The sequence below is a fragment of the Neltuma alba genome, unplaced genomic scaffold, assembly GCF_004799145.2.
Source record: "Neltuma alba isolate B1F8T4 unplaced genomic scaffold, ASM479914v2 tig00002559_pilon, whole genome shotgun sequence".
Classification (NCBI taxonomy): Eukaryota; Viridiplantae; Streptophyta; class Magnoliopsida; order Fabales; family Fabaceae; genus Neltuma; species Neltuma alba.
The window spans coordinates 5301-26506 of record NW_021632916.1 but is presented as its reverse complement, the minus strand read 5'-3'; the positions used below and the strand labels follow the sequence as shown (position 1 = coordinate 26506).

Here is a 21206-nt window from a genome sequence, read left to right as displayed (position 1 = left end):
AAAATACTACATTGGTCTTTTTGATATAAGAACTATTTTAAGAATTTGATTTTATTTTAAATATAAAATTTTAATCTACATTTGTCTTTTAATGTTTATAATTTTTTTACAAACTCCTATTAGCTTAGGTTACATGTGTAATGGATTTGGCAATTGAGTGTAATGCAATATTAATTTTTTCTTCTTACTATCGTAGTCTAATTATACATGTGTGGCACATCATCAATTTTGCCTCATTTATATAAGACAGATAAAGAAGAATTTTTTAACTTAATTATAAGGCATGCTATTATTTTTTTTTATTATGATGAAATATATTAGAATTAGAATTAAAATTAGAAGTAAATTTTGATAGGAGGCGATTGTATAGGATGTCGCTTTTATTTTTATAAGAAGCATTTCCAAATATTGCCACGTCACTGATCCGTAGTGACCCGTAAAGTGCAACCATACGATTTAGTTTAGTCGACGGCCCTTAGAGTCCACAACACATCACGCGGATTCCTATTCTTAGCCATCGATGAATATCTAATCCAACGGTCGAAAACAGTCATTTCCGTTTCGGGGACCAAAAAGCACAAACCCTACCGAACAAAACTTCTCTATATAAACCTAGGTGCTCCGCTGGCGGTTCACGGAATATCGAAGACCGAGTCCTCTCAGTGCATCGCTCTCGGGATTTCTGTCACTTCCTCGTTGAAAATGTCGGGCCGTGGAAAGGGAGGCAAGGGTTTGGGGAAGGGAGGAGCCAAGAGGCACAGGAAGGTGCTTCGCGATAACATTCAGGGTATTACCAAGCCTGCAATTCGCCGATTGGCTCGTAGAGGTGGAGTTAAGCGTATTAGCGGTCTCATCTATGAGGAGACTCGCGGTGTACTGAAGATTTTCCTTGAGAACGTTATTCGCGATGCGGTGACCTATACCGAGCATGCTAGGAGGAAGACGGTGACCGCCATGGATGTTGTTTACGCGCTGAAGAGGCAGGGTAGGACATTGTACGGTTTCGGTGGTTGATTTCAGTATCGAAGTCGAAGGTTCTTCTTAGGGTTTTTTGTTTAGGGATTGTGTTTGTAAATGTTAAGTTCAATTAGATGTTATTTTCAGCCTTGTAGTTCTCGCAACATCTTGAAATGTATCCTTGGATCCGGTTTTAATGTGATGTTTGGTAGTTTCTCCTATATCAAATCAAATCTTGTCCATTCTTTTTCTTTTATTGTTCAGCTCTGATGGAACTTTCACCGTTACCAATTTTTGACCGGGTATAAAATCTATGGACCCAAATTATAGCGTTGGAGGCGATTTTACTGTTATCCCGGTAATTGTATCGGATTCATAGATAAAATACGTTTAAATGCGGCTGCTTTACTTCATGTAAATGGTACCCGTCATTCACCTCAACTTTGTTGCGATCGATGAACAAAGTATCGCGGAATTGATTGTTATACACGCATTTCATCTGGGGATAGTAGACTTTAAAACTTAAAAGAACTTGAGCCCTTTGCTGGCGGTTAATCATCTGATGTCCGAATGTTGTGGGTTGGGTCGGCCCGATGCTGATCTTGTTGGACTTAATGTCCAACCCAATACTACTGTAACATTAATAGCCTTTTATTATCGGTCAATAATGTCTTGTTTGGCCCACTCAAATGTGGTGAGAGGTTTTTAGTTTGGGAGTTGAGTTTAATTTACTAATCAGATGCATGTCTAAAGCTATCCAATTGAAAATTGGAGGAGAAAAACCTGTTCTCTTGCCTCGAGTCCTGCGGCAATGAAAGGATACGGATCGGTGAGGGAAGACGGTTTTACTTGCGCCGACATTAGCAAGAACGAAGATCGAAATCACTTTTTAAGGGTGTAGCTGCATTAAATATACCCCTCGTCAGTTTAAATAGGAGGATTATTGACCAATGATTAACTTGTGAATTATGATTTGTTCCTACATTTTAATAAAAAAATGCAAAATTGACCATCAAATTTTCCGTTATCTTTGGCCAATTTAATTATCATTAATTTCATTGGTATGTTCACAATTCTTGCACTTTCTTTCGTGTCTCTTCGTTGGGCGGTAAGAATCTTATATCAGATGATTCTGGATATATCTGTGTAGATGAACGAGACCACGAGGGTGTCGTGGTGTAGTTGGTTATCACGTCAGTCTAACACACTGAAGGTCTCCGGTTCGAGTCCGGGCGACGCCACCTTTTGTTTTATTTATTTATTCTTTTCCTACCTCTTATTTTGTTTCCATTTGTTTAGAGTCTTTTGGGCTTACTGCTATATGTACACATAAATATAGTAAAACAAGGAATAGCTGGATTGAGGGTAAGTTGGGTAACTCTGCAGTTGATGTATAATTACTTGGTTTCATCGTTTGGAAATTGCACAGATGATGATTTTTGTTTATCTAGCTAGCCCTCAAGGCTCCAAGTTTTCGTTGTCAAAGCTAATATGCCTTTTAAAGCAAAGGCCCCTTTCAATTATATATATATATATATATATATCACTTTTGGTTCCTTAATTATTATTTTTTCGTTTAATTTTAATCATATGCACTTCTCATGCATCAGCTGGAAAATGAAATCACATTTTATGGTCAACTTCCTTCATTTTGTGCCAGTTGCGGCCCCATTTTGGGTTCATGCACTTCAAACCTCTCATTTCTAAGTGGGGCAAGCTAAATCGATCCCACACGCACACAACACACAAAGCTTGCCTATCTATACCTTATTAAGTATAATCAGCATTGGCAATTAACTTCAGCCTCTTCTTCGCCAATGAAAGAGGAAGAAACGTCAAGAGAGAGACGATTGTTTTGTTGCTTTGCGCTTAAAAGTTAACTGTTCAAGTTTCAACGAAAGCTACAGCCACAAGGATTTGCACAAAAATAGTGAAAGTAGCAAACAGAGCATCTGCTGAATTAATCATATAACGCGGATCAGTAGTTGATAGCTTATATATATCCACTGTGCGCGAACTTCGGAAATAATTGACTTCCACAAATATTACATCCATACCATTTTGGGATTTGCCAACCACTCCCCCTCGTCCTCAATCCTTCCCTTTCAAATTCATCAGACTACATATGGATATTCCCAGACATCATAAGTGAGTCCTACTGTTTGATCTTGCACTATCTAATTCGTGGTCATGAAAATCTCTTTTCTTGTTGCTATTAATAATTATTCTTATATATGTGCTGTCAGAGAAATTAACAGTGGATGAAGCAAGAAGCAACAAGTGATTGGTGTGAATGATCTCAACTTAACTTTCTGGGCTGAAACAAACCCTTCTTTTGTTTGGTTGTCCAGAGTATCCTTTCACCTGAATGGTAAGAGACTAATCTCTTGGAATACTGTCAGATGCCGTTGCGGGGACCTCTCCCAACGATTTTTTTGCCATACATACTGTCCTAAGAATCGAACCCAGAACATGATATTTAAGATGTCCAAGTCCCTTCTACTTGGACTAAAACTTGTTTCATGAGAGCACCTTTTGAAGATGAATGAATGTCCATAATTTGAAAATGAAAATTCATGAGAGCACCATGCCTGGTTGAGGCTAGATGATGCTTCCGAGACCCAACGAGTTGCTCTCTGTGTATCCCAACAATTCACAAGTGCTCCCACTATTATCTTTGAGAAAAGGGCATTCACAGACACCAACCGCGCACAATGGGCCTCCCCTTTGACCTTCTTTTCACGTTATGTAATTATAATCTTAATTCCATAATCACTAAGCATTCATTTGGGGGGCAGGCAAGCGCACATGCACATGTATGCATGTGTTGAAAAAATTATTGGATATAATCTTATTCTAATAGGATTAAAAAGGAAAGGTTTCAAGTTCTGATAGAGATGAGGCGAAAGTGATGTCGAAGATGAAGGGGCGAAAAGAGAGAGAATTTGGAGCTAAAAGCTTGTGGTAATTCAGGGGAGAGGAATATTAATAGAGATCAATCTTGTTTAGGGGATCGCTTTTTGCTGGCATCTTTGTGACGTGCATGGTGATCGATTCTTGATTTGAGGACCATAGAAATTAGACTAAGAGCATCTGCTTGTGATTTTCCTGTACAATGGACTTATGGAATCAGGGTTAAAGCAAGACCAATCATATATGGGAGTTTCCATCTTAAAAGGAGAAAGATGTGAGCTTTAATACTAGCCTTTTAGACTCGAATTGCTGATCAACCGAAGAAAGGAGGATCCTTGAATGATGGTGTAGTACAATAAGTCCATCTCATAATTATTTATTGCCTATGAAATTTTATCATGGAACCTTACTTTAATTTGATGCGTGCGATGAGACCCTCTGGTCAGAAGAACAAAGGATAAAGGGCTCCAATTTAAGTATCAAAGCATTATAATTTGACACGTACGTTTCTCCTCCGAACCAAAACTACTGTTTATCATCTGTGAGGAGTGTGTCTTGTTTAATGATTCCAATCATTTCATGCAACACATACGGTCCAATATTATCCAAGAATTCAAACAAAGTTATATTTGTGATGATAATTCCACGTGATTTTATATTTGTTGTCAACTTTCCTTTTCAAGAAATATTTGCAAATTAAATCCCTGTTTATTAGAGAAAATCGAGTTCACTTACAAATAGGTAAATTAATTGTCTTAAGTAGCTTTTATAATTGTCAAATAATGTTATTACAGCATCAGATAAAAATATTAACAGAGAAGTAGTGAAGGGAGAAGAGTTATTACGTTGCTATAGGACGCAGATCCATGAAGGAAGTGAAGTATTATTCAAACTCAAGGAACGAGTAAAACTCACAGATTATAGTTGTTCTACGCACACATATGACAAGTTAATACTCATAAATTAAAAAATGTGCCCTTGATTTGCTTTTCTTGGGGCTTTGAACAATATCAGAATCTACGAAATCGAACTCATACGTTAATCTGTCTTTGAGGAAATCCACTTTTTTGGTTAATCTACCGCTTATGATCTCATTTCTGTCATACTGAAGAAATCAAAGCTAGTAAATGTTGCCCAGCACATATTATTATTGTTATTGTTGTTGTTATTATTATTAGATATGTTTATCTATAGTGTATCTATTTCTTAGAAGAGCATTGTTGTTGATTTTTTTTTTTAACCAGGGGCATTGTTGTTGATAAACAATGCAACTTTTATCTACCATATACTATTTATAAGCCACAAGAATAATGCAGTTTTGCATTGATTGGGCTGTGTGCCATTTTTTATTTATTAATAGCATTTCTACTTTTTATCTCTTTTCTCTAATTCTTTTACTGTTTGAATGTTTAATTTTCAACCTAAATCTATTAATATATTATTTATCTTGCATGGAAAGGATAAAAAATTATTCGTATAAAAGCTAACTATTTTTTAAAGGAAAAATATTTGAGGACATGAATTCGCCCTCCAAATTCCATGGCACAAAGGAACTCATATATATTATTCTTTTTTATTAATGTAAGAACTAATTGACTAATTTGAATATGTTAAAAAATTTGTTAAGTTAGTTATTTGTAATAAATATGTGTTAACTTTTTTAGAATACCCTTATTAATCATATGTATTGGTTATAACTACTATTTGATGAAAAATTTAACATATGCAACTATTACAATGATTACTTTAAAAAAATAGATAAATGCTAGAAATAACATATATTAAAATATTATATTTAGAACTAAATTAAATGTAAAACTAACTAATTCTTATATTAGTAACCTTATGCAGTATATATATAGGATTAAAGCGTATTCAATACCCTAAAATATTTTATAGTAACACATAATGTGCTAAACTAATTTTTGATGCAATTAGCACACTTAAAATATTTTTTCAGTGGCATACGATATTCTCAAGTAATTTTTTTGGTAAAATTTTACCCTTAAAATAGTTTTCTTATTAGCAATAAGTACTATAAACTTAGGATCTTTAGTACTACTGCAGAAAAAACACTCTAAAGTGTTGAATACACTAAAAGTAAGTTTAGGATACCACGGCCATTGCAAAATGGTTTAAGGATTGGATATTACATGTATAAACCATCTTTTTATATGCATTAAATTAATTAATTGAAGTGGCCGCCTAATTAATTAATAAGACTTTCCTTCATTATTTAAAAAAAAAAAAGAATAAAGAAAAACTCCGTACTTTTGGTCCCTCATTTTATTGCCACGATAACAAAGACAAGCATCTCTTTTTCTTCCACTAGACACGGACGCCAATGTGACTACTATTTTAATTATTTATATTAAATGAAATCGAATACAAAAATTATTAAATTAATAATAGAGAGAATTGCAGAAAAGTCCTAATAAAGTTTAAATATTTTTTATGTCTCATTTGCATATTAAACTTCAGGAGGTAGAAGTTATGGATAATTATCACTCTGTTTTCTTTAACACACATCTTTAATTTCCCTTCTCAATATCATTCTCAATTCCTCGTGGATCGCCAGGTTCCTCGCACAGCTGTGGATGCTTTGGTTATCCGCGGAAATTACACTTTGGCCATTCCCTTCACACACGCGCGTTGTAATAATATTTCTCCTATTCCTAATATATTCTACCTTCTATTTAGAAGTTACTTAACTTTTCTCATAAATCAAAAAATAAAAGTTTAGTCGTTAAGTATCACCTCTAGTTCTAATTATCAAATCTCATTTGTAAACTACAAATGAGATCTCATAATTAGAACTGAAAGTAATGTATTTTAAAATGATAAGTTTTTTTTTTATTTTACCCTTAAAAAATGATTCTCATCTCTCTTTTACATTCAATAGGGATGAACTGGACCATAATTTTTTTTTTCCAAACCAACATCTTATATTATGAATGGGATAGAGTATAAGGGCTACATCAAATTTAAATTAATCAATCAATAATTGGCATGCATTTGCGTGTAAAATGTGCGCGCATATATGGGGAGACGCACCATATACGCTCCTTAATTGGAAGTTTGGAACTTAAAGTGCCCAATACAATCGCCCAAGTAAATATATAGTATTATTTCCGGTTTTTTTAATATAAGACCTTATTTAATTTTTATTTTAATTATAAATATAAGATTTTAGTCCACTTTATTTATCATATTTATGTATGTTTTTCTTAAAGTAATCCTTCTAATGATAGTAGTTATAGTCAATACACTTGATTAGTGTGGATATATTAAAAAAAACAACACCTATTTATTACAAATAATTAATTTAAATTATTTTTTAATCTATTTAAATTAGTTAATTAATGAGCTCTTATATTTAGGAAAGGGGATAGTATATATATGCTTATTAAACACGGAGCCAAACCTCCTTTGATATATTATGTTTGGCATGATTTGGGATAAAAGCATTATTATTTTGGGGTTCTCACCTAGAAAAATTGGTCATGAACTGATGGATTAGCATACAGACAAGATAGGAATAAGAACATGTGCTTCCATTCACGACGGCCTAAAACTTAAATAGCCTCGTGTTAACTTTATTGCTCCCAATTCTCAATTCTTAATAAAAGTTACATAATTAATTTGCCAAAAAATCCCTATACAACATTATATTACGTATCAGTTAAAAAATAAATAAATTAGTTTGGAAAAAATAAATATGAAAAAGAGAGAGAGGGATTAGAATGTGGAATCTAACGAGGACAACGTATCTTATCCGGGAAAAAAAAAAAAAAGCTAGGACACTGTATAAAACATCATATATCAATCAGGACATTGGTTCATAATTAAGTAATCATAATGCACTGTCAAACTGTGGTCAAAATGGTTCCGACGATTGATTCAATATGTTTTTAATCAGGAGTTAAAATTAAAATTCCAAATAAAAGAGATGAAAAATATTTTTTAAAAAAAGTGTATTTCAAACAAAAAAGCAACCTTTTGTGGCATTGTCTTCTATAAATAGGAACGATTCCGCAGAAGTGGTTTAGCATTCCACCCCGCACCACCTTTGTTCAGCTTCTTGGCAAACATCATGGTTTTCAACATCACCTCCATCAAAACCTCCTCCGATGGAGCTTGGCAGGGCGATAACCCCCTCGACTACGCCTTCCCTCTCCTCATCGTTCAAACCTTCCTCATCCTCCTCGTCAGCCGTTCCCTCGCTTTCCTTCTCAAACCTCTTCGCCAACCCAAAGTCATCGCTGAGATTGTCGTACGTTCATTATTTTCCATTATCATCATTATCTCTATCTTCTTTACTATTAATAATGGTCAATGCTTGTGTTTCTTTACACCTTACAGGGTGGGATTCTGCTTGGCCCATCGGCTTTCGGAAGGAGCCAAGCTTACATGCACCGTATATTCCCATCTTGGAGCACTCCCATACTCGAATCCGTCGCTAGCATAGGTCTTCTCTTCTTCCTCTTCCTCGTCGGTCTCGAACTCGACTTAACCTCCATTCGCCGGAGTGGTCGCCGAGCCTTTGCCATAGCCGCCTCTGGCATCTCTGTTCCTTTCATTTTGGGCATCGGCGTCGCCATGTTGCTTCGAAAAACCGTCGACGGAGTGGACAAGGTTGGTTTCGGTCAGTTTGTGGTCTTCATGGGCGTCGCACTCTCCATCACGGCATTCCCTGTGCTCGCTCGTATCTTAGCCGAGCTCAAACTCTTAACTACCCAGGTGGGAGAGATCGCCATGGCCGCAGCCGCATTCAACGACGTCGCAGCGTGGATCCTACTGGCTCTGGCAGTAGCTATAGCCGGCGACGGCGACGGGGGGCATCATAAGAGCCCCTTAGTGTCAGTGTGGGTTCTTCTTTCAGGGGTTGCTTTCGTAATTTTCATGATGGTCGCGATCCGACCCGCGATGAAATGGGTGGCCCGGAGATGCTCGTCGGAGCATGAAGCAGTTGACGAGGCGTACATCTGCCTGACCTTAGCCGGAGTGATGGTGTCGGGTTTCATGACCGACTTTATAGGGATCCATTCGATATTCGGAGCATTCGTGTTCGGGTTAACAATTCCGAAAGGAGGAGATTTCGCCGAGAGACTAATAGAGAGGATCGAGGATTTCGTGTCGGGTCTGCTTCTCCCGCTATATTTTGCATCGAGCGGGTTGAAGACGGACGTGGCGAAAATCAGAGGCGGTGAGGCCTGGGGGCTACTGGCCCTGGTCATAACCACTGCCTGCGCCGGCAAGATACTGGGGACATTGGCGGTGGCGATGATGTGTTTGATTCCGGCGAGGGAATCCTTAACGCTGGGCGTCCTCATGAACACCAAAGGCCTGGTGGAGCTTATCGTGCTCAACATTGGCAAGGAGAAAAAGGTCAGCTTTTGTTTTTTCAAATTCCAAACGCTTTCATCTAAGTGCCACGTGCCCTTTCATGCTTTCTGGCCGACACGTGGCCTTTTAATGTTTCATTCAGACCGTAATATTAATATGTTCTCCAACTGCACCTCATCACACCAAAGCGAGGGTGTATCTCTCGCCCTCTTTTCCGTTACCCCTATGCTTCTTCACAAAAAGAAGCTGGACAGTGGAAAGATATGAAAGAATCATACTTTTTCGTTCCTGAAAATTAATTTTGCAAGGTGGCTGGGACATATCTATATCTATATATATATATATTGACTAAATATGTCGGTCTCTATTTTGATGTCTAATTTTCTACAATTAATTGGAAAAGTCTGGGGATATTTACGTGTTAAGTGCATAAACCGTATATTTGCCTGTCATCATTAGCAACGGAGATTTTCCAAGGATTAATGAAGTTGGAGATTTGTGTCTCCGATGTATTTGGCAGTAATTAGTGATGACTCTACATGGGTTTGAATATAAGCTAGTTTATTCTCATCTCTAAGGTTGACGTGTGGTATATATGTGTCCCTCTGAACAGCTCAGAACTAAGTAGCAAAGTGAAAGCAGATTTAAATGCTGAGGTTGAGATGTATCTCTCTCATTCATCCAGACCAAACGCCAACTTAAGCCCCTTCGCACCACTTTCCTGCTTCTAATTATGAAACCTGTTCGGCTGAAATAATTTTCATTGGCTTTAGCAGCATAGATAATATATAGCCTTCTCTCACTAGCCGTATGTTATAAGTCTCAATCATCAGAGACTATTCCTCCCTTTGATTCAACTGTGGTACGTCCTTCCCAAAACTGGCCATTACTGAACAAGTTTCCAATGATTATTAAGTACTGTGTTGGAGAATAAAACTAAGTGTGGTCCAAATAATTAACCACAGATCATGCGTAGTGACAAATTAGAGGTTCCCAGCTCCTCTCTTTGAGATTGAGAGTGATCTCGATGATAATGACGCACCAAGAGGGCTATCATTTTTGTGGATTCTTCCGACTTATATTCCCAAGTTCCCACTTTCAATGACAAAGATTTGCGCTTCATTTGTCAACCAGTGATAAGTGCCTCTAGTTCACAATACATGTATTAATATTACCATGCATGTCGCACGTGCACATTTCAGGGCACTTTTTTACTAGTTAAATAATAAAAACGTTAATTGAGCTAGTAAATCAAATCTAGTTGAATGAAAATATTAACGATACATTAATTGATATATACACAAATAAAAATTTGACAGTGTCAAATACCTTCGAGCATGTGTTTCTATATGTAGGGTTTATTTATGGTAATACCAAGATTCTTCATAAAATCTAATAAAATACATGTGACTCATTTTCAGAGTACCTTTTTTTTTTTTTGCCTTGATAGAAATACGATGGGAGAAGTAATTTTATTTTTCAACTTGATTGAGGATAATTCTAAAAAATATTTTTTAAAAAAATTGGATTCTTGACTGAATTATTTTTTGGTACATACTGAAAGAGCCATGTACTGATTTGAAGTAACTAAGGAAATAGATGCCTTGACAGGTCCTGAACGATGAGATGTTCGCTATTCTGGTTCTGATGGCTCTGTTCACCACCTTCATCACAACCCCGACGGTGATGGCCATCTACAGGCCCGCACGTGGCATCTCAGCGAGGACCCACCGTAAGCTGGGCGACTTATCTTCGAGCTCCAAGAAAAAGGCGGCCGGGGAGCTGCGAGTGCTAGCCTGCGTGCACGGTCCCGGCAACGTACCCTCCATCATCAGACTCATCGAGCTAACTCGCAGCACCAAAAAGTCTCCCCTCAAGTTGTTCATCATGCACCTCGTTGAGCTCACCGAACGCTCCTCCTCCATCGTCTTGGCCCGGCGCGCCCGCAAGAATGGCTTCCCTCTCTTCAACCGCTTCCGCGGTGGACAGTGGCATGACCGCCTCGCCGGAGCCTTTCAGGCCTATAGTCAATGCGGACGGGTTTCCGTCCGGCCCAGCACAGCCATCTCTTCCCTGTCCACCATGCACGAGGACATTTGCCACGTGGCGGAGCAGAAGAGAGTGACTATGATTATCTTGCCGTTTCACAAGCAGTGGAGGATGGAAATGGAGGAGGAAGAAATTGGGAGTGAGAGCCACGAGGCATGGGACAACGTGGGTCATGGATGGCGAGGTGTGAACCAGAGGGTGCTCAAGAATTCACCATGTTCTGTGGCAGTGCTTGTAGATCGAGGATATGGAAATGGGTCAGCAGGAACAACCCCGAACGTTACCCAACGAGTCTGTATTTTGTTCTTTGGTGGGCCCGATGATCGAGAGGCCATCGAATTGGGTGGCAGAATGGCTGAGCATACGGCGGTTAACGTCACCGTTGTGAGATTCGTGGATACAAATGGGTTGGCAGGTGACGGAGTCGTGTTACGCCCTTCCCCAAATAAGTGCAGCGAGAAAAACTACAGCTTCTCCACCGCGACGATGAACCGTGAGAAAGAGCAGGTAAGAAAATCGATTTCAAACACACTGGCACACACTTTTTTTCAGTTTGTTCGAAAAATTAATGACTGTGCGGAATTGCAGGGCCTAGATGAAACTACTCTAGAGGAGTTCAGAAGGAAGTGGAAGACGGCGGTTTATATAGAGAAGGCAGCGAGCAACATAGTGGAGGAGGTTTTCGGGATAGGACGTAGCGGGGATTACGATCTGATAGTTGCTGGGAAGGGGCGGTTTCCGTCGAGCATGGTAGCGAAATTGGCAGAGCGGCAGGCGGAGCACGCGGAGTTGGGTCCAATCGGAGACATTCTGGCGTCGTCAGGACAAGGCGTGGGGTCGTCGGTGCTGGTCATTCAGCAACACGCTGCGGAAGTGGGAGACGAGTCTCCCGTATCTAAAGTGCTAGTTCAGTACGACGAGTCGTCCATAGGGAAAGGCAATTCGACATCAAACGACAACAACGTTTAACGGAACCGAACTGGTACTACTTATGCGTTTAACGGTTGGTCTTCTGTAGCTCGCCAATTCTTGGTTTCTGAAACGGCAATGCTCAGTTTGATGGCAGGAAAATTTCCCATGAAGGGCCTATAAAGGCAAAAAGCCAAGGATCAGCAAGTCAGCGTAGCGTCACTTCAACTTTCTTAAGTACCTCGTCACATGCATATCAAGGAATAATGCATCGTCTTCAAGAATAAAGGCAAAGACGTCGAGCTTGGGTTCGTATGAGATTTAGTTACTTCCTCAGTCTGTGGAAAATCAGAAAATGTGTAAATTGGCGTCAACTAATCCGCAATAAAAGTTCTGTAGTCAAATTATGTCCAGTAAGAAATGTATTTCTATTGGCAGTTGTTTGTTCCCTTCCCAGATCATATTACCCTCTCCGGCCCTTTTCTTTATTTTTTATTTTTTCAAATAATAGCAATGCACATTGGCTTGGACCAACAACCCAAAAAACAAAAAAACCAACACATTGAGTATTCTTAATTACTACTTCTGGTCCTAATTATAAGAATTAGTTGACTAATTTGAAAAGATTAAAGAAGTAAGTTAAGTTAATTATTTGTAATGAATGAGTGTTAATTTTCCTAAAATATCCTTACTAATCAAGTATATTAGCTATAATTATCATTATTAGAAGGACTTCTTTGAAAAAAAAATATAAATATGAAAAATAAAGTAGATTGGGGTTTTATATTTAGGACCAAAATAAAAATCAATTGAGGTCTTATATTAAAAAACGGAGATAGTATAATTTTTCCGCGCGTCTCGACTTAGACGAGTTAATCATTAACTTATGGAATAGAAAGTACAATTAATATGTTAATCATCAAATAAGAGAACACGAGCGCGCAAAAATTAAAAAATACAAGTTATTACTTGTTAGCTTTTTAAGAGATTTATTGTATATATAGAATAAAAGGGTATAACTGTCCCCAAAAAATAAAAATAAAAAAGGACAAAAGGGTATTATAACCTAATATTTCTATATTCATATTTTCCCACCAAATCAAGTTTTAAACAACAAAATTTGCATATTACTACCTCCGGCCCTAATTATAAAATATCATTCGTACTATAAATTATGTTTCATAATTTAGACCGAAAGTAGTATAAGTTTATCTTTCTATGTTTATGTTCTTGTTTTTAAAAATAATTATACATTTAAAGGTAATTTTCATAATATATCACCCAAATAATTTTTAATTTACCGGACTGGGCTTTCGAAAAAATACATCCCAAAATGTATCCGGTTACGGTAACTTATTTTTACCAAACTGACGGAAAAACAGTTGTTCGCTCATCCCTGTCGGGGACAGCCAAATTTTCAAAATTAAAGAATGCTAAAATCAGGGCCATAAGCCAGCCGCCGAACATTACTGTAAGGAGCGAAAAGAAACAGATGTCCATTGATTCCTATAAAAAAGTTAGGGATAATAAATTTGACAGTCCTTCTAGTTTTAATAAAATTTGAATCAGGTCCTTGTAAATTTTTTTCATTTTATGAGGTCCTTTTTGTACGCTCAGTTTGGATAGGAGTCCTTTTGTCATTAACTCCGTTAATTTGTGTTAGGCGGCATCTTCTTCTCCAGCTTTTATCCTCTCTCTCTCCCCACTCCTTCACCCAGTCTCCTATCTCTCATTCTTTGGTCTCCATCATCATCTTTTTACTTGCCCCATTTTCCCAACCACACCCCCAGTTTACGGCCTTCTTCCTCTCTCTCCTTCCATTCTCACTCTCTCTCTCTTCTCTCTCTCTCTCTCTCTACTACTTTCATGGCGGTGAAGAAGAATAGGAGGGTACAAGGGACTGACGTGTTTCAAATAATCACCATGCTGCTTTGACATGAATCCATTCCTTCAAACTTCCTTTTTTATTATTAATTAAACATGTTTTTAATGATGCAATTACAAAGTGACAGCGTAATTAGTTTTAAGGGTTTATAAAAGGAGACAATGTAAAAGGAGATGGGGAGCAACACTATCGTCATTATCATACAGTCCCTTATACCCTCATCCTATTCTTCTTCATCACCATGAAAGCAGAAGAGAGAGAAAGGAAGGAGAGAGAGTGAGAATGGAAGGGGAGGGGAAGCGAGGAAGAAGGCTGAAAGGGGAGGGTGAGGCTGGAAATGGCTTTTATTTTTGTTGGCGAAGGGGCCATTGAGAAAGAAAATGCCACGTTAGCATAAATCAACAGAGTCAGTGACGGAAGGACTCCTATCCAAGCTGATTATACAAAAAGGATTCCATAAAAAGAAAAAAATTTGCAAAGACCTGATTCAAAATTTAATAAAATTATAAGGACTGCCAGATATATTATCCCAAAAAGTTATACCTCATCAAAATATATAATATAAAGGAGTTCTGCTGTTTTTGCATTAACCCCAGTTTGAGTTGACTCAAAATAATAACAAGTTTCGGGGAAATGACAATAAAAGCCATGTGTTCAATATGGGGCAAATGAAAAATTAACAGGCAAATTTGGTTGCAACAAATACAAAACAATTTGGAAGTTTTCATATCAAAATATTGTTTTCTTCACAATTCCAGGAAGTGGCGTTCTTCAAATTTAAGCGACAAGCCCTTCCTTTGGACCCTTGTACGACAACTTATCCTCGACAGTCTGGTTACATCCATCATGTTTAGAGGCATCCCTGTTGGCCTGCATGTGATCGCCTCGAAAGCTACCATAATTTTGTCATTTATGCTGAATTATAGTAATGTGAAGAAAGGATCAGACTCGGGTCAGGCAAGGGTTTCAATAGTGAATATCTATTTCAAATGATATGCATGAAATGAGAGCTAGAATAAAGTAAACAATGAACGACAAAATTAATTACGCATAAGAAAGCAAAATATGATTCTTCCTAGTCCCAAGATTCTGCATTTAATCATCTAGCCAATGTCCTCCCCAATAACAAAAGCATGTCGACACAAATGTAACATATATTAACATTTCAAGCCGTTCGATGGCCAAGCAGGTTGAAAGATACTTGCAGATTCCATTAGAAATACGCTTAATTTTCATTCTGTTCTCCTTTTGTTTGTTCTCCCTCCATTTCCACTTAAAATAATTAAAAAAGAAAACATATTGTTCAAATGTCATAATATACAAACCTTACATAAAGCCTCCCCCTGTCCACCTGTCACCTGGCTTCCCATTCTGACCAACTGCATTCTTATTTGATACACTCTGGTACGAATTATCATATTCATCATCTTTAGGATCATCCCAGCCAGCCCAACCATCATTGTTATGAGTAGCTGATGCTTTAGCTGGTTCTTTTCCTAGTATCATCATTGCCCCAGTCATCCCATGAGCTTGAGTGATAAGTATTATTCTGCCCAGCTGATGAAGGTTGCCCTCCTCCACTAGAAGAATTCCAACCTTTATTCTCTTGATTATATTCTTGATAATAGCCATTTCTACCATTTTCATTTCGCTGCCAGTTATCAGATGTCCAGTTTGGGTTATCTCTGGCGTACTCCTCAACTTTCTGCGAAGCCAAAGCCATGACCCCCTTCATTATCCCCCACGTCCTTTGTCCTATCTCTGATGTCTTCTGAGAGACAACATTGACAGTTTCGTTGACTCTGTAATCATAGCCACCATCCTTTACCTGGCATACAGAATAAATATAGAAAATGAATAAATGAATATGAGCCACCATCTATTCCTCTTTTCAATGAAAAGAAAACATTATGACTCTATAATGTAATTCATGAAGCAATATCTCAAAAATAACTGGTGTAAGCAAAACTGAACTGAGACTGATAATTGAACCCACTAGACTGACCGCTTGTTCTTTTTTCTTATATAAAATAAGATCTAGATAGACAGGACCAACTCAATTAAATATATTTTTATATATATTTTTTATGATGTAGAGCATTTAGTGTGGTTCAAGGATAAACCTAATTGTCATACGCCAGCCTCCACGTTCCCTTTCAGTCTTTCTTCAGTGCGTTCATTGTTTGGCCATTTCTCTCGTCTCTTCCAATCTCACGCAGCCTACAGTCCTTCACAAATATCTAAACTCAGACACCCGCTCCTTAATCCCCTACCTCACAACACCATCTCTCCCTAATTTCTCACTCTCCCTCCCTGTTCAGTCATAACCCTGTTTCCCTGTTGATGGTGCTCTCTCATCTCCCTCCCTAATGCTTCAGATCTCTCACACTCCCTACTCTTGGAGTCTTGCACTCCTTCTCTCCCTTGTCTACCAAACTCCCACATGCTGCATCAGTGCTGTGGTTCAAACATCGCCCGCAGCATTCTCTTGTCAGGTACAAAAGGAAAGATTAAGGGATGTGATCAAGTTCTTATTGTGCATGCTTCTATACAAAAAGAGCCAATGCCTCTATACAGAATGATGAAAATGCTTTTGACCAAACCACTAATTGCTTACCCCATAATCAGTTTACATTTTCTCATTGCCAGCTCTCATCCTCAAGAATGCATAAAGAGACAACAATGGTACATGGATCATCAGCAGTAAATAGTACCAATTCGTCAAAAAATAAAGTTCTTTGAAGATCAATAGCATGAAAGGCCACTCCTCATTGTAAGCTTAACTTTCAAACCCGCGTCCAATTAATTTCTCAGAAAATCCACTTCAAAATTAATATATTATGAAGTAGAATATTATTAGAAGCATGTTGGAGTCCTTATCAGCGCCAATCATGACTTTCAAATGCTTAAGCTGAAGCAAAAATTTATAAACAATTTATTTAAAAAAAAAAAAAAAACTCAAGAAAGATGCACCAAATATATTTTCTTTCTTTTCCCCCCAACAGACTTGCATCAACTTCCTAAACATGAGAATATGATTTATCACCTAAGAAACACGAAGATAAAATCAACTAACAACTATATGACGTACAACTTGCAATAATATAAATCTGAGTAAAATAAATGGAATCTTTCAAAATTACCCATATGGAAATCTCAGCATTACTTCCCCATTTTCGTCATTCAACACCTTTTCTTTTTCATGTATCCTCTCCACTGTGCACCACTATTGGTCTAATCATTATTATTTATTCTCAAAACCAACACAGAAATCAAGAAGATATGGAATAAGAGGGCAATAATTGATCTTCACATTCCTCACTCACAGAATTTACGGTTCGTACTTAACAAAAATCAAGAATTGATGCTGTTGGTAAGTAGAAAAGTATAAAACATTCATCTGTTATTCGTTTCCTTATTTCTAGTATTTAATTGTCTAAGAAAGATGGAGTAAAGTCGTGTCTTCTGAATGAAAAAAAAACCGGACCGGACCGGCCGGTTCAACCGGAAAACCGGTGAACCGGTCTCTGATCCAGTCTGGTTGAGAAAAAAACCGGACAATACTCAAACCGGTAAAAAAACCGGTTCAACCATTAAGAACCGGTAAAAACCGGGTAACCCACCGGTTAAGATGGGTTGCCCGGTTTAATAATTTCAATATTCCAGTTGCAGACTTCCACCCTCGGGAAACAACCTTGTTTTATGTTTCAAAATTCAAAAAAAAAAAATTAAACACAAACTGAAAGAAAGAAAGAAAAGAAACTCCAAATCTCTGCCAGTTTGCCCAGAATGCTCATCTGTGTTCGTCGTTGCTAAGACGTGGCTGTGACATCAAGTTCATCTTCGCTCTTCACTTCTTGCTCCATCACCGTCATTCGCACTCCATGGTTGTCACTACTATCTAACTTTATCTCAGTATTCAACTCACAAACTCAACTTATGTCCCTCGTAGAAGGTAGGGAGAAGGGGGGAGAGAGAGGGAGAAGGTAAGGACGAAGGGAGAAGAGAGGAGAGGCTTGGAGGGAGAGGAGACAAGGTTGGCGTGCAAATGCAGTGGAGTAAAACAAAAGGCAAGGGGTGTGATTTGATGGATGTGTGTGGCAGTAAGGAAAGAGCAGAGGAAAAACTGAAAAAGCAGAGCAAGCCACGTGAATGAGGGGAAAGGATAGGGAATAAAAGTGAAAAAATAAAAACAATAAAAATTTTAATGTATGAAAAGGAGAGAAATTAAAAAGAAAAAAAAATTAATTAAATATCACTTTTTCAGTTAAAATAGGAATATTTTACACATTTTAATTAAATTAAATTATTTTAATTATTACCGGTCTGACCCCGGTCTGACCCCGATCTGACCCATTAACCCTTGACCCAGTCTCTTAACCGGTTTATTGACCGGTCCGGTTTTTTGTTCCTTGCTTCTGATTGATGTGTAGAAGAAATCTTGATAAACTCACGTGACAGCATCGGGATGCCGTTTGGTCGCACAATATCTATCACGCCTTAAACAAAAAAAATTCAAGATGAACAAATCATGACGGTTTGATACATCATCTTATAAACAGAATAGATGCAAATACCTTGGTAGCGATCTCTTTAGTGCCAGCCTGAACAACAGTAGCAGCAGACTGAGCCGCTGAGGCAGCAGCCAAAGACAATTTACCAAATCCCTAGATAGAAACAAACATGTAATATAAAATTGGTTACAAGAACGTATTATTTCTCCGCCATAGAGAAAAAAGACTAGGAAATTCCACAATGAATCACCTGAGACATAACTGAGAAGACATCGTTTTGTTGGTTAGTCACCCGGGAAGGTGCGACACTAGATCCGAATCCAACGTACTTGCCACCTTGCGAGGGGGGAAGCCCTTCGGGTCGTGATTCGTTCTCTGCGATCTTGCGAGCGAAGAAGTTATCTTTGTTGGCAGCGGAAGCCTCCAATTGCGACCGCGTGTAGATATCCTCAGTCGACCTCGATCTCGCGGGCCTGCTGCCGGTCGAACCTCCATTGAACCCCCTCACATCCCCCGTAGACATGTTGCGCTTGAAGTCATGGGGAGATCTGACACCGTCATCGTTATCCCAACTATCCCAGCCTCCATCGTTTCCACTTTTTGGCAAAGGAGGCTTGCTCTTCCCAGGGCCAAGGTTCTCCTTGACAACCGGTGGATCCCGCCACGGTCGTCCCTCGGCAAGGGCCTGAATTCGATCCCTATAAACGCTAGCCGCATTAGTATTGTACTTGGTGACAATATCGGTCTCCTTGGCGATACCATACTGGGCGAGGAAGGCGTTGAGTTGCTCATTACCACCTGCTTCCATCTTCTTGATCTGGATTTCGGACCAGGAATCCATCGTAACGGATCGGACGAAGGAGATGTGGACCCCGAGGCCACGGTGCTTGCCGGAGCATTCTAAGCACATGAAAACTCCATAGGAAACGGACGCCCATTGGGGGTTCTTCTGAGAGCAATCAACGCAGATCCTGTTCCCCGGTTGGGCTTGCAGGTCCCGGAGCCGCCTCGCTGCCGCCATGAAGATCCTACACGATGGATCTGAACGGGATGCTCGAACACCGAAAGCAAATGAAATAAATTGAAAGATCTGATAAAAATAAAGTGGAGCGATCCTCTCTCCCTTCCGCTTCGTTTTTCCTTGATGCTTCGGAATTGTGAGAGGATCCACCAATATGGTAAAAGTGAAGGTTAACGTTAATGGTCACATAATTAAGAGAAAGTACTGGAGCCAGCCAAATCCCAACGCCGTTCTTCAACCAGAGGATGTCCATTTATAGACCTTTAAAAATTATAAACGGGCCAACGGCCCAACTCGTCATTCCAAAAAGTCCAATTGTATGTGGGCATCACTTCTGAAAACAGCCACAATCATATATAAGGATAAGGATTTCGTTAAAAACATTAGGGATAATTAATCTCTAGGTCCTTATAGTTTTATCTGATTTTTAATTAGGTCCTTATAAAATTTTTTCTTTTTATCAGATCCTTTTACTTTTGTGTGTTTTTAGTTAGGTCCTTCTTTTTTTTTTTCTTTTTATGAGGTCCTTATAGTTTCACTTATTTTTTAATTAGGTGCTTTGTAGTTTTTGAAAAATTATTTATTAACTTTATTCTTTAAAATTAATTTCATTTTTAAATTAATAATTATATAATTGGAAAAAATAATTAATATAATCATTTAGTAATTAATAAATAATCAGAATAATAATTATACTTAAATATAAATTATTTATAATCATATTTTAATTTTAGAAAAATTTATTATTATAATTTGAATTTTATAATTATGAAAATTCAAATTGAAATAAATAATATATTGTTTAGCTAAAAATTTAAAAGAATATTAACATAAGATTGTTACAATAATTTATTATTTTTAAAATATTATTATTTGTAAAATAAAGAATAAAAACTACAAGGATCTAATTAAAAACAATGTAAAACAATAAGGATCTGATAAAAAGAAAAAAATTATAAGGACTTGATTAAAAATATATGAAAGTATAAGGACCTGATAAAAAGAAAAAAAATTATAGGGACCTAATTAAAAACCAGTTGAAACTATAAGGACTTATATATTAATTATCCCAAAACATTAACACAAAAGGGCCCAACCGGGTTCGAACCGGTGACCTCTTGATCTGCAGTCAAATGCTCTACCACTGAGCTATGGACCCTTGGTTGAACTTTGTTCAAATTTACTTAATATTAGAAGCCGGTTAATTTGTTTCCCTCCTGCAAGTATTAAATAATTAACACGAATAATAAACAATTAATTAAAAATAATAAATATGTTAGAAATGGATTTTGTTTTTAACTATGTCCTTATAATAAATAAAAAATAGAGTGAAAGAGAATGTGTGGGAAAATATAATAAAAGAGAAATAATTAAAAACAACATTAAAAAAATGCATTACAATAAACTCAAGTTAAGCTTATAAAATGAACTACACTCCTCAAATTTAAAACTTATAAATAAGATCCGAGCATTTTCTTCGGAGTTCTCTTTCACAAACTAGTGTGCTAAAATTATTGAGTGCTTACGTGGAAATTAAATCAATCTTTCGCGTATTCATTTTAGACAATAACACTTGGTGTCCGGTGTCCGGTGTCCGGTGTCCGGTGTCCGG

General features: G+C 37.6%; 3 protein-coding genes and 2 non-coding genes across 5 annotated transcripts; 3 read left to right on the top strand and 2 right to left on the bottom strand.

The window, feature by feature from the left end:
- Positions 1-640: 640 nt before the first annotated feature.
- On the top strand, positions 641-1207 carry LOC114732511 (histone H4). The gene has a single exon (XM_028919792.1). The coding sequence runs from the start codon at positions 703-705 to the stop codon at positions 1012-1014; it is 312 nt and encodes a 103-aa protein (XP_028775625.1). The 5' UTR covers positions 641-702; the 3' UTR covers positions 1015-1207.
- Positions 1208-2124: 917 nt separating this feature from the next.
- TRNAV-AAC (transfer RNA valine (anticodon AAC)) lies at positions 2125-2198 on the top strand. Its single transcript has one exon. It is a non-coding gene; the product is annotated as a tRNA-Val (tRNA).
- Positions 2199-7963: 5765 nt separating this feature from the next.
- On the top strand, positions 7964-12617 carry LOC114732502 (cation/H(+) antiporter 20-like). Its single transcript, XM_028919780.1, has 4 exons — positions 7964-8143; positions 8233-9258; positions 10828-11772; positions 11854-12617. Exons 1-4 carry the CDS (start codon positions 7964-7966, stop codon positions 12232-12234), a joined length of 2532 nt encoding a protein of 843 aa, XP_028775613.1. The 3' UTR covers positions 12235-12617.
- Positions 12618-14880: 2263 nt separating this feature from the next.
- LOC114732515 (probable ADP-ribosylation factor GTPase-activating protein AGD6) lies at positions 14881-19792 on the bottom strand. The gene is given in 5 exon segments (XM_028919805.1): positions 14881-14974; positions 15385-15551; positions 15553-15887; positions 18637-18726; positions 18824-19792. Coding segments are annotated over 4 exon segments (1362 nt in total). The 5' UTR covers positions 19595-19792; the 3' UTR covers positions 14881-14974; position 15385.
- Positions 19793-20681: 889 nt separating this feature from the next.
- On the bottom strand, positions 20682-20753 carry TRNAC-GCA (transfer RNA cysteine (anticodon GCA)). The gene has a single exon. It is a non-coding gene; the product is annotated as a tRNA-Cys (tRNA).
- Between the last annotated feature and the right edge of the window lie 453 nt (positions 20754-21206).